Genomic DNA, 11,502 nt, shown 5'->3' on the forward strand with positions numbered 1-11,502 from the left:
CAGTGCCCCACGGCAGGGATCCTTGTGGAAACCTGTCTGGGAGCACACATACCCTGGCATCAATGGGACTGATACTGGCCACCATGTCCAATTCTGGTGCTCATGCTGTCCATAGGGTGGGGCTGAAGCAGTGAGGGGTTGGAGAAGAGCCCCCCCCCCCCCCCCCCCGAACAAGCTGAGAGCTAGGCCAGCGGCCCCCAGCGAGGGGCTGTGGAGAAGGCTGGGCTAGAATTGAGGCGAGGCCAGGGGTTTGGCCAGCAGAGGGCTGTCCAGGCTCGCTGGCAGGGCGAGGGCCTGGAGCTGGGAGAGAAAGGCTAGAGCAATTCACCCTTGCACAGATTCACCGGGGTTGGGGGATTCTCCTGAATCCAGATGGGAGCAGCATGTGAGTGTGAGCCCCGTGGGGTTGGCCAGGTGCTGGCGTTGCTGGGCGGGAAGCACCCTGCCTGGATTATGCAGGGGTTCTCGTGCTGGCAGGTCAATGCGCCTGTTTGGACTGGCTGTGTGGCAATAGGGCTGGTGCACAGGAATGGGACCGTGCACCCCAGTGGTGGGGCTGGGAGGTGTTCTTGGCAGGGCGAGCTATTCACCTGTTGCTAGTGAGCAAAAAGCACTGACCCTTGGCTCCGTTGGGGCAGGTAAGAGCCATCCTCCAGCAAGGGTCACGTGCTGCCATTTGGGATTGAGCCCTGGGTTTGTATCAGTCATGTCTGTTCCGAGGCCAGGCTGCTCGATAGCACGGGGCTTTCTCACCATCTCCTGGGGCTAGCACAGTTCTGCATTGACCAGACATTGTCCCTGAGAGGGGAAGGGAAGGAGCCTGATGGGTTGGATGGGTGGTGTAGACAATCAGATAGTGCTAGGAATGGAGGGGTGCAGAGGATAAGGTGGAGTCTGGTGATGGGGGATTGAACCACATGGAGACCAGGGCCCCTGCAGCCTTGGGTCCCTGCACAATGGGCTCAGGAGCAGGATTTTATTACAAGGAATTTTTTAAAATTTATTTAATCAAACCCCTTTTCCTGGCATGAGGTGTTCAGACTCCCCCACCCAGCTGTTGGAGCGAATGATAGGGGTGCTGCAGTCGTCCTACCACAGGAATGGTACCACCTTAGCGCAGGGATTAGGGACAGGTTGCTGCAGGCAGCAGAGATTCACCCTCTTCTCCCTCCAGAATTGTGCAAGGAGTGATGCTCCTGGAGCCGTGTAGAGACGCCATCAGAATGGTGAGGAAGGCTGTGCTGCTGCCTTGAACTTCCAGGACCCCGGTTTCCAGGCCCCCTCTCCCAAGTCCTGGCACGTCCTGCCAGTAGCTCTCGGCAGCCGGGTAAGTGGCAGCACAAGGGCAGGGATTTGGTGTACAGTCATTCCCAAGACCTGCCCTGGTGCTCCGATTGCATCTACCCCTACTGGCTTCCAACTCCCCTTCCTGTCACAAGGTGAGACTGTGGCCTGTCCCCACCCCAGAATTGGGAGCAGAGGGGCATGGAGGCGGAGGCATGGTGTGTGAGCGGATGGCCCTGACCAATGTCAGGCCTGATTGGTGGTCACCCCAAGAGCCCTTCCACACACTCTCCTGCAAATGCCAGTGTCTGACCACTCACCAGCTTTGGAAGGGCCCCTGCTGTCAGGGAGCAGTCAGGCTCGGGGTACAGAGCAGCCTGGGAGCTACACAGCCTGCCGGGCCCTGCAGCGACGACAAGTCGCTCAAGGCAGGACTTCCGCAGCAGGACTAGGTTGAATGGGCGTTATGACTTTTTACTGGGCTGTCCCACAGGGCCTGAGGTCTGGCCAGACTTTTCAAAGGGCTCTCTCAGCACGTTGGGTGCTGCACACCTAAAATCCGGCCTTTTGCATAGCAAAATGTGGGAATTCCCAGCTGTCGCGGCCAGAAAGGACTGGCTAACCCAGGCTGCAGAACTCCCACCCTGTAGGTTTCAGAGTAGCAGCCGTGTTAGTCTGTATCCGCAAAAAGAAAAGGAGTACTTGTGGCACCTTAGAGACTAACAAATTTGAGCATGACCTTTCGTGAGCTTCAGCTCACTTCATCAGATGCATGCCATGGAAAATACAGTGGAGAGATTTATATACACAGAGAACATGAAACAATGGGTGTTACCATACACGCTGTAACAAAAGAAAAGGAGTACTTGTGGCACCTTAGAGACTAACTAAGGTGCCACAAGTACTCCTTTTCTTTTTGCAAATACAGACTAACATGGCTGTTACTCTGAAAGCTATAACAAAAGTGATCCGGTAAGGTGAGCTAGTACCAGCAGGAGAGCTGGGGGGTGTGTGTGTGGGGGGGAACCTTTTGTAGTGATAATCAAGATGGGCCATTTCCAGCCATTGACAAGAACATGTGAGGAATGGGGTGGGGCGGAATAAACATGGGGAAATACTTTTACTTTGTGTAATGACCCATCCACTCCTGTCTTTATTCAAGCCTAAGTTAATTTTATCCAGTTTGCAAATTAATTCCAATTCAGCAGTCTCTCCATGGAGTCTGGTTTTGAAGTTTTGTTGTTGAAGAATTGCCACTTCTAGGTCTGTAATCGAGTGACCAAAGAGATTGAAGTGTTCTCCAAATGGTTTTTGAATGTTATAATTCTTGACCTCTGATTTGTGTCCATTTATTCTTTTACGTAGAGACTGTCCGGTTTGACCAGTGTACATCGCAGAGGGGCATTGCTGGCACATATCATATTGGTAGATGTGCAGGTGAACGACCCTCTGATAGTGTGGCTGATGTGATTAGGCCCTACCATCATAGGTTAGGCCCTACCATCATAAGGCCTAATCACATCAGCCACACTATCAGAGGGTCGTTCACCTGCACATCTACCAATATGATATGTGCCAGCAATGCCCCTCTGCGATGTACACTGGTCAAACTGGACAGTCTCTACGTAAAAGAATAAATGGACACAAATCAGACGTCAAGAATTATAACATTCAAAAACCAGTTGGAGAACACTTCAATCTCTTTGGTCACTCGATTACAGACCTAGAAGTGGCAATTCTTCAACAACAAAACTTCAAAACCAGACTCCAACGAGAGACTGCTGAATTGGAATTAATTTTATCCAGTTTGCAAATTAACTTAGGCTTGAATAAAGACAGGAGTGGATGGGTCATTACACAAAGTAAAAGTATTTCCCCATGTTTATTCCGCCCCACCCCGTTCCTCACAGGTTCTTGTCAACTGCTGGAAATGGCCCACCTTGGTTCCCCCCACACCCGCCCCCGCAAGCTCTCCTACTGGTAATAGCTCACCTTACTTGATCGCTCTTGTTACAGTGTGAATGGTAACACCCATTGTTTAATGTTCTCTGTGTATATAAATATCCCCACTGTATTTTCCACTGAATGCGTCCGATGAAGTGAGCTGAAGCTCACAAAAGCTTATGTTCAAATAAATTTGTTAGTCTCTAAGGTGCCACAAGTACTCCTTTTCTTCTCATCCTGCAGCTGCTCTGGCAGCCAGCTCAGTGACTGGCACCCCCTCACCATTTTAAAGACTCCAAGTACTGGAAAAGCGAAGCCAGGACCCAGCTAGCCTGGCCACAAGAGCCGCCAGTGCCGGAGAAGGGTGAGAGCCCTGCAAGCGCTATGTGGGATACTCAGCCCCCAGTGCAGGTGTCATCCTGACCCCACTAGAAATTGGCTTGACCCTGGAATCAGGCAGATCTATATTCCTGTCGAAATGAAGGCACTAGCCTAACCCTGGCCAGCCCATCCATCTGGGGAGCATGCCAAGCTTTTGGCCTCAATCACATCCTCTGGCAATGAGTTCCACAGTGAAACTATGAGAAGACACTTTTCCATTCCCCCCCCCCCCCGCCGCCGCCCCCTCTGGTCCATCTGTCCTAAGAGCAGCCAGACCGGGTCAGAGCAAAGGTCCATCTAGCCCAGTGTCCTGTCTGCCGACAGTGGCCAGTGCCAGGTGCCCCAGAGGGAGTGAACAGAACCAGGAATCGCCAAGTGATCATCCTACTGCCCATTTCCAGCTCCTGGCAAACAGAGGCTGGGGATACCATCCCTGCCCATCCTCGCTAATAGCCATTGATGGACCTGTCCTCCATGAGCTTATCTAGTTCTTTTTTGAACCCTGTTTGCTTAAACTACAGCCAAGGGGCCTGGCCCTCAGCCCAAGCCCCTCACAGCGGCAGGCAAAGCCACAGCTGGCCCTGGTACCACGCTAGGCTGAGCTGCCTTGGTACAAAGTGCAGCTGGGCTGTCTGGCACAGACAGGAAGGCCAAGGAGGCAGCAGGTGGGAGTACCTCTGGGAGGGGTGCAGAAACATGCTGACAGGAGAGCAGTCACCCCACGTGTCGGCCAGGAACCACATCCCGTCGCCGGTTGTGTAACCAGCCAGCCTCGCTCCTCTTGGCGGAGCCGGGAAAGGGAAGTGAGAGGGGCACAGGACAGCTGTGCAGCCCGCCCCCTCCCCATGTCTGTCTCTCTCCTTGTACTGCTGGCTTGGCTCAGCTCCCCAGAGCCAGTCGCATCACAGGTCGGCATTGCTCCTCCCTGCTGCTGCTAGCACTTTGACCCACTGAGCTGAGAGAATATAGCCCAGCCGTGACTCCCCGTGACCTGAGTGGGAGGTGCGGGGAGGTTACTGGCGGGTAAAGCCCTGTATCCCTGCTCCAGGCTGGGGTGGAACGTGCTGAGCCCTTATTGTGAGTGGCTGGGCCCCGGCCCCACTGGGGTCACTGAGTGAGACTCAGCGCTGGGTCAGACAGTTTGTGATAAGCTAGGGCCAGTGCTGCGGCAGGAGAGGGGTGGCCAGGGCTGATGGGGGCAAGGAGGAGACACTTGTACCAGGGCCCTGAGCTTGGGGGACTCCAACCTGTCTGCAATTGAGTGAAATGGGTGGGGCCTCAGCCCACACGCTGTGCATGGCCAGACTGTGACACAGGCCAGGAAGAGGGGGAACGGGATCAAGCCATTCCTGCTCCTTCGTGCCTCGATGCTGCCATAGAGTCATAGCCTTGGCACTGCGCTGGCCCCTCCTGTGAACTGGCTGAGCTGGGCCCCGTGGACTCTGGCCAGGCCAGGCTCTTTCAGTGCCACATTGGAGGGTGATGTGGATGGGCCCAGAGGGAACCAAAGGACACTTTGTGATAAGGTTCCCCCGGTGGGGTGAGGGTGGAGTGAGGAAGGAGAGGGAAGGGGAGCGGTGGTGAGCTGGCTGGGGTGGGAGGGGGATATCAGGGCATGACAAGCCAATGGGAAAGGCTAGGAGTCTGCCCCCAATGTGTGACGATTCTTCTCCCCCCCTCCACCCCCATGCAACCCTGAGACCAGCTGATGGAATGTAGTGGTTACTGGCGGTTGGGAGCCAGGACTCCTGGGTTCTCAGCCTGGCTCTGGGCTGGGAGTGGGGACCAGTGGGTTTAAGTATGATGGTACTTTAAGATCTGTCATTCCCATTCTCTCTGGATGGACATTTGACCTCAGTAGAGCTGGGCCAGTTTACACCAGCAGAGAATCTGGCCCAGGATGAATTGGCTGGGGGCAGCTGCTCTACTCCCACAGCCAGGCTAGGCTCAGTCTGGGAGCAGGACGGAGCTCCAAGGATGTCGCCCTGGATTACAAACCTAGCAAAGATATGCCCCACGCCTTAACACTCTCCTCTGACTGACTGCCCCTGCAGCCCTGTGCCAGGAGGGATGGTGTCACTGGGGCTGGCCAGGCCTTGAGAGGAGATAAGAGGGAATTCTCTGTGGTTATTGCCTGTCCCTGGGTTATAAATACCAGGAGCAGTGCGGCAGGAGGGCCTACTGGAGAAGACAGAGACCTATCAGCCGGCAGAGCAAGGTAAGGCCAGCCACAGCTTGGAGAGGGGCTAAGCAGCTTGTCTGCTTGGTGCAGGTCTCATGGAGTCGCTGCTGGACTCAGGCAGGATATAAATGCTGTTGGTTTGTGCAGAGAATGGCTCCTGGTGGTGGGGTGGGTCCCTCCAACCTCAAGCTGGGGCTCAGGCTGGCCGGGCAGAGCCACCCTGTTCTTCAGCACGGGCAATACAAGGGGCTGCAGATCCCAAACTGCTCAGCCCTGGCATGCTATGGGCCCTTCTGAAACGCCGGACGCTTATTTTGGTGCCTAATCGGGGGCTGTGTTTCTGGGCATCCTGGCGTCTGAGTGCCCAGTTCACCACGCACTGTTGTTTGCATTAGGGCAGAATGCTGCCATCCCAGGTCACATCATTTTGCCCTTTGCACAGGTATAAACGGTTTTGATTTTAACATATCCCCCATATGTCAAAACACAGTAGTGCCCAAGGCAAGCCCCAGCGAAGAGAGAGCTGCTTTCACCCCCAGGCAGGGGGGTTGGTTCCCTCTGGGTCCTTGTAACCCCAGATTTACAAGGAGCTGCTGGGTGGGAGAAGGCCCCTGGAAAGATTTTAAAGCAACACTTTTGAAAAACCCCCCCTCCCCCCGCCAGTGTCTAAACCCAGCTACGATCAATTAACCCCCCAATGATTCTAATCAAGGCTGCACAGCTTTCGGTTCAATTATGAACTGCCCACCAGCCCCCTGGGACTGACTGTTCCCCCTCCTGCCAGAGCCTGGGGTCTGCAGCCAGGGGTTCCTCGCAATTGTCTCCAGCACTGGACTAGGATGGCAGAAAAAGCTCGTGACCTGGTGACACGGGGGACAGTGCGAGGATTAATGCATGACAAGAGGTGCTGGTGGCAGGGCCTAAGAACCCCCATCCCAGTCTGCTCCCGCTCTGCTCTAAGCCTCTTTCCTCCATCGCACCAGGGTGTCAGGGAAGCTCCCAGCATGAAGCTTTTCACCCTCATCCTGACGCTGGCTATCCTGGCAGGTGAGTGCATCTTGGTGCAGGCCTGCCCCTGCCCCACTGGGGAAGCCCCATGAGGGATCCTCTGCCTGGGACCGTACACTTAGTTGCACAGCGGCCTTGAGCCCACAGACACACCTAGAACACACATGCACGCAGGTAGAGAATTGGCAGCGTTACAAGGGGGAGCTGAGACTTGTGGTAAATACGCTGGGCTGGGGCTCAGGACTTCTTGGTTCAGTTCCCTGCTCTGCTGCAGATTCCCTGGGTAGCCCTGGAGATGCCCCTGAATCTCTCTGGACCTCAGCTCCCATCTGTAAAATACGGAGACTAATCCTGCCTTTCTCTATTAGGGCAGCTCTTCAGGGCAGGGGCCGTCTCTCACTGTGTGTGTGTTCAGCATCCGGCACAGTGGGAAGCCCGAGGCTTGGTTGGGGTCGGGGCAGCATCCGGCACAGTGGGAAACACCAGGCTTGGTTGGGGTCTGGGCAGTGCCTGGCACAGTGGGGGCTCCTTATTTCCAATTTAGGAACCTGAAAATTTCCTAAAGTGACTCTCATAAAGCCACACAGGGAGTCGATTGCAGAGCCTGGCATTGGCCCCAGGAATCCTGAGCCCCAGGCCAGAGTTGTAACACCAGCCCCTCCTTCCAGAGAAAGGGCGGGGTCTGCGGCCCCTAGTGACAGGGTCTTGCTGGGGATTTCTGTCACCCCACAGGCAGCCAGGCCTCTCTCCTCAGCGATGAGCCCACACCAAGGCTGGAGCAGGTCCGCAAAGGCTTCTGGGAGTATGTGGCCAAAGCCACCAGTTCCACCGAGAAAACCATGGAACTGATCCGTAAATCTGAGCTGGGTCAGGAGATCAAGTGAGAAACTGGCACTGATTGTGGGGCAGGGGCCCTACCTTGAGGGCTGGGAGCCTCCCATCCTCCCCATGGACCCAGAGCGGATGGGGGAGGTTAGTTGCCCCTTGACTGCAGCCCCCACACCTTGGCTTCTGGGCTCAGCGAACCCCTGGCCCTCACCGGGATCGAGCCTGGCTAGGAGACCCCCAGGGCACTGGGTATTCAGCTGCTCTGCTCTCTGAGTCAGAACTGAGCCCATGTCCAGGATGACAGGGCCCCGTATCCCATGTCCCCACCCGGCAACTCCTCTGAGCCAGCCAGGCCCCCCTGCCTGGGGCCGGATCGGACCCAGAGCCCCATAGAGGGGAAGGGCCCCGTGTCTCATTCCCCACCCCTCTGAGCCAGCCAGGCCCCCCCGCCTGGGGCCGGATTGGACCCGGAGCCCCCTAGCAGCAGAGGCCCCACATCCCCCATTCCCTTCTCATCTGCTCACCCGTCCCCACAGCAGCTGCATCAGCCACAGCCTGGCGGCTGCCAACACCTATGGCACAGAGCTGCAGAAGCAGCTGCCCCTTGTGGCCCAGGAGCTGGCTGCCAAGCCGAGCAAGGGCACAGAGCAGCTGGTGCAGAAGATTGCAGGGGAGCTGCAGCGGAAGGGGCAGTGGAGCGTGGAGGACTTGCGGGCTGGGCCGGCACCCTACGCTGAGGGGCTGCTGGAGCAGGCAGAGCAGCGTGCTGAGACCCTGCACCACAGCGTGGCGGCTGGCACCCAGGAGCTGAGCGAGCGGCTGCAGCAGAGCATGGAGAAGCTGCGAAGCCAGCTGGGTCCCTTCGTCCAGGAGCTGAGCGAGCGGCTGCAGCAGCCCATGCAGGAGTTCCAGCAGGGGCTGGAGCCCTACCTGCAGAAGCTGTAGGGGAGCCTGAGCCATGGCGTGCAGCACGTCCGTCGCAACCTGCACCCCTACGCCGAGGACCTGCAGGGGCGGCTGGGCTCCCTCTGGGCCTCCTTCCTGCAGCACTTGCAGTGAGGGGCCTGCGCTGGTGGGGAGAGGGGAACCCAGAGCCGGGCGGGCGGGCGGGCAGGCCGGGGGTGAGACATCGACCCCATCCATCCATGGAGCCCATGGGACTGGGGGATGGGAGCACAGACTCCATCCATGCACGGAGCCTTCAGGGGTCACAGGTGCTTGAGCGGGGACAGCCTCTTCTCTAAGGGCCTCTGACATGCCCAGGTTCCCCATCCCATCACCCCTAGTCACTCCCTGTGTCTGCAACAACCTCCCAGGGGCTCAATAAACCACCTGCTGATTAATCACCCTGTGCACTGCTGCTGCCTCCCTGGGGGAGGGGAGCAGCTGTTATAACCCCGCTCGCTGCCCCGTGGGGCTGGGGTCGTGCAGCCCCAGTCAGTGAGGGAGAACAGGCTCTTAGCCAAGCCATGCGTGGGGTGCAAGCCAGGGGGATGATCATGGGCATGTGATGGGGACATAGGGCCGTCTCCTGGGCGAGGGGCCTTTCCCCTTCGAAACTCTCCCCACTTCGAAACTCTCCCCTTAAACCTTTCCCCTAGGGCTTGCTCTATCCCTGCGCTGCTGTGACCTCCTGATAAACAGCTCTGGCCAGTGTTACCCACAAACTTTCCTCACCATGCTGTCTGCAGCGCAGGCCCACTGGGGCTGTCACTGCCTGTGTGTGGGGCGCCCCCCGTAAGAAACCCCGCCACTGTTCTGCAGCACAGACCCCTGGCACTGCACTGGGGCCATCTCTGCCTGTACGGGGGAGGAAGTGTCTCCTACTGCATTCAGGGGAGCACTCCATACTGAGCCCCCTCCCACATACAGCCCACTCTGCAACACAGACCCCCTGGCACTGCACTGGGGCTAGGGTTGCCAACTGTCTAATCACAGAAACTCAAACACCCTTGCCCTGCCCTGCCCTGGATCTGGGCTGGGGTCAAGGGGTTCGGCGTGTGGAAGGGCCGCTGGGCTGAGCCTGTGGCAGGGGGTAAGGCTGCAGGAGGGGTTGCGGGGTGCAAGCTCTGGGAGGGAGCTTTGGTGCTGGAGGGGGCTCAGGGCTGGGGGAGAGGGTTGTGGGTGCGGGGTGCAGGCTCTGAGAGGGGACTCAGGGCTGGGGCAGGGAATTGGGGTGCAGGAGGGAGGCTGGCTGGCTGTTGGGCACATCAGACACCACAAGGTTTACCAGGGAGCAGCGGGTGCCGAGGGCTGTCTGGACCTTTATTTAAGGCACCACGGTGACTAGGTGCTGTTGGTTGTCCTGCTCCCGCACGGGTGTGCACAGCATCCTTTTGCTGCCACAGGCAAGTGTCGGGCTACTTTGTCGTGACATTTTTTTCTTCAACTTCGCAAATCCAAGGTTAGTGGGGCAAGGGGCGAGGTTTCCCTGCGAACAGTGACTGCTCTTCTGAGGCATCTTTCGGGGCGGGGGGCCTCATTGCTGCCAGTGGCATAGGTGGGCTGGGGAGTGGGGCACAGACCTTTGTCCTCTGGGGGCACCAGCTCTGATCCAGCCCAAGGGCAGGGAACGGGACATGGGGCCTCTTCCCTCAAGGTGACGCTGGCGCCGAGCTGTTGGGAGCATGGGGGAATTGGCTGACGCGGGGGGAGGGAATATGGCACCTTTCACATCCTGAGAGTGTCACGGAGTGTGGGGGAGTCAGGGCCCTGCACCCCGCTCTTCCTGCGATTCACTGGGACTCTCAGCCAGCCAGTAAAACGGAAGGTTTATTGGACGACAGGAACACAGTCCCAAACAGCTTGTTGGTACAACCAGGACCCCTCAGACAGGTCCTTCTGGGGGGCAGGGAGCTTAGACCCCAGCCTTGGGGCTCCCTCCGTTTCCCCAGCCAGCTTCCAACTCAAAACCCCCTCCAGCCGACTCCCCCAGCCTCCCCCCGGCTCCTCCTCCAGCCTTTGTCCAGCTTCCCGGGCAGAAGGTGTCACCTCGCCCCAACCCCCCTCCTGGCTCAGGTGACACCCTCTGCTATCCCATCCCCCATGCAGACAGTCCCAGTAAAACTCCCCTGCGACATCCCCAGGTCAATCCGTCCCACTCCCTGCTCCATCACAGAGCGCCCCTGCCAAGCCTGCCCAAGGGCAGGGGATGGAGGCTGGGGAAGGGGCGTCACAGGACATGGCTCCTCTGTGGGACACTGCGTGGATGCTCGGGGTTGTGCCTTCACTACCCCCTTCAGTTTAAGTGCCCTCCTCCAGTTCTCCCACTATCCTCGCGACAGCCCAGACAGAGTACCAAGCGCCCTTCTTGGCCCTCTCCCCAGGACCTGAGGGAGCAGAGGGCTCCCTCCCTTGAGGCCTCTGTCGTGTCACTGGGTTGACTAGCGCTGATCCTGCCGCCCTCTTGGCCCAGTCATCCTGAGCGTCTAATTCCCTCCACCAGCCTTCTCAAGGGGGGCTAGTTAACCCTGGAGTGAGCGGAGCAAGGACTCACCTGTTCTCACGCATCCTGTCACAGGGGCTACGAGGCCTTATTTTCCCTCTGAATGCCAACATCTCACTGGGGGCGGGGGGCACTTTAAAAGGGGAGGCGGTAGGGATGTTACTGAACGTGAGGGAGCATGGGACTTGTTGCTACAGCTCTGTGCAGAACATGACATGATGGCCCTGGAACACTTCTTACAGTAGGGGTGCTGAAAGCCAGTGGGCTCCCCCCTTACCTCTGGCCGTGTCCCCTCTCCCCAGAGCTGGGGCCAGGACCAGGCTGTGGCTCCAGGAGGGGCAGGGGGCTGAAGCTGGGACCACAGCTGGGACTGGGAGCAGAGCCCTGGGTGTGCGGCCAGTGGCTGGGACCCCATGCAAAACCTGGGGGT

General features: G+C 57.9%; 1 protein-coding gene across 2 annotated transcripts; it reads left to right on the forward strand.

Annotated features, from left to right (window-relative positions):
- The first annotated feature begins 1,193 nt into the window (after positions 1-1,193).
- LOC144279761 (apolipoprotein A-IV-like) lies at positions 1,194-8,951 on the forward strand. Of its 2 annotated transcripts, XM_077841390.1 has the most exons (5): positions 1,194-1,327; positions 3,472-3,592; positions 6,775-6,838; positions 7,532-7,679; positions 8,164-8,951. In XM_077841390.1, the coding sequence occupies exons 3-5, from the start codon at positions 6,796-6,798 to the stop codon at positions 8,570-8,572; spliced, it is 600 nt and encodes a 199-aa protein (XP_077697516.1). In that variant the 5' UTR covers positions 1,194-1,327; positions 3,472-3,592; positions 6,775-6,795; the 3' UTR covers positions 8,573-8,951. The 2 variants fall into 2 exon arrangements, with proteins under 2 accessions (XP_077697516.1, XP_077697517.1); XM_077841391.1 differs by lacking the exon at positions 3,472-3,592 and having other exon boundaries at positions 1,203-1,327.
- Positions 8,952-11,502: the final 2,551 nt, after the last annotated feature.

The sequence above is a fragment of the Eretmochelys imbricata genome, chromosome 24 (assembly GCF_965152235.1).
Source record: "Eretmochelys imbricata isolate rEreImb1 chromosome 24, rEreImb1.hap1, whole genome shotgun sequence".
Classification (NCBI taxonomy): domain Eukaryota; kingdom Metazoa; phylum Chordata; order Testudines; family Cheloniidae; genus Eretmochelys; species Eretmochelys imbricata.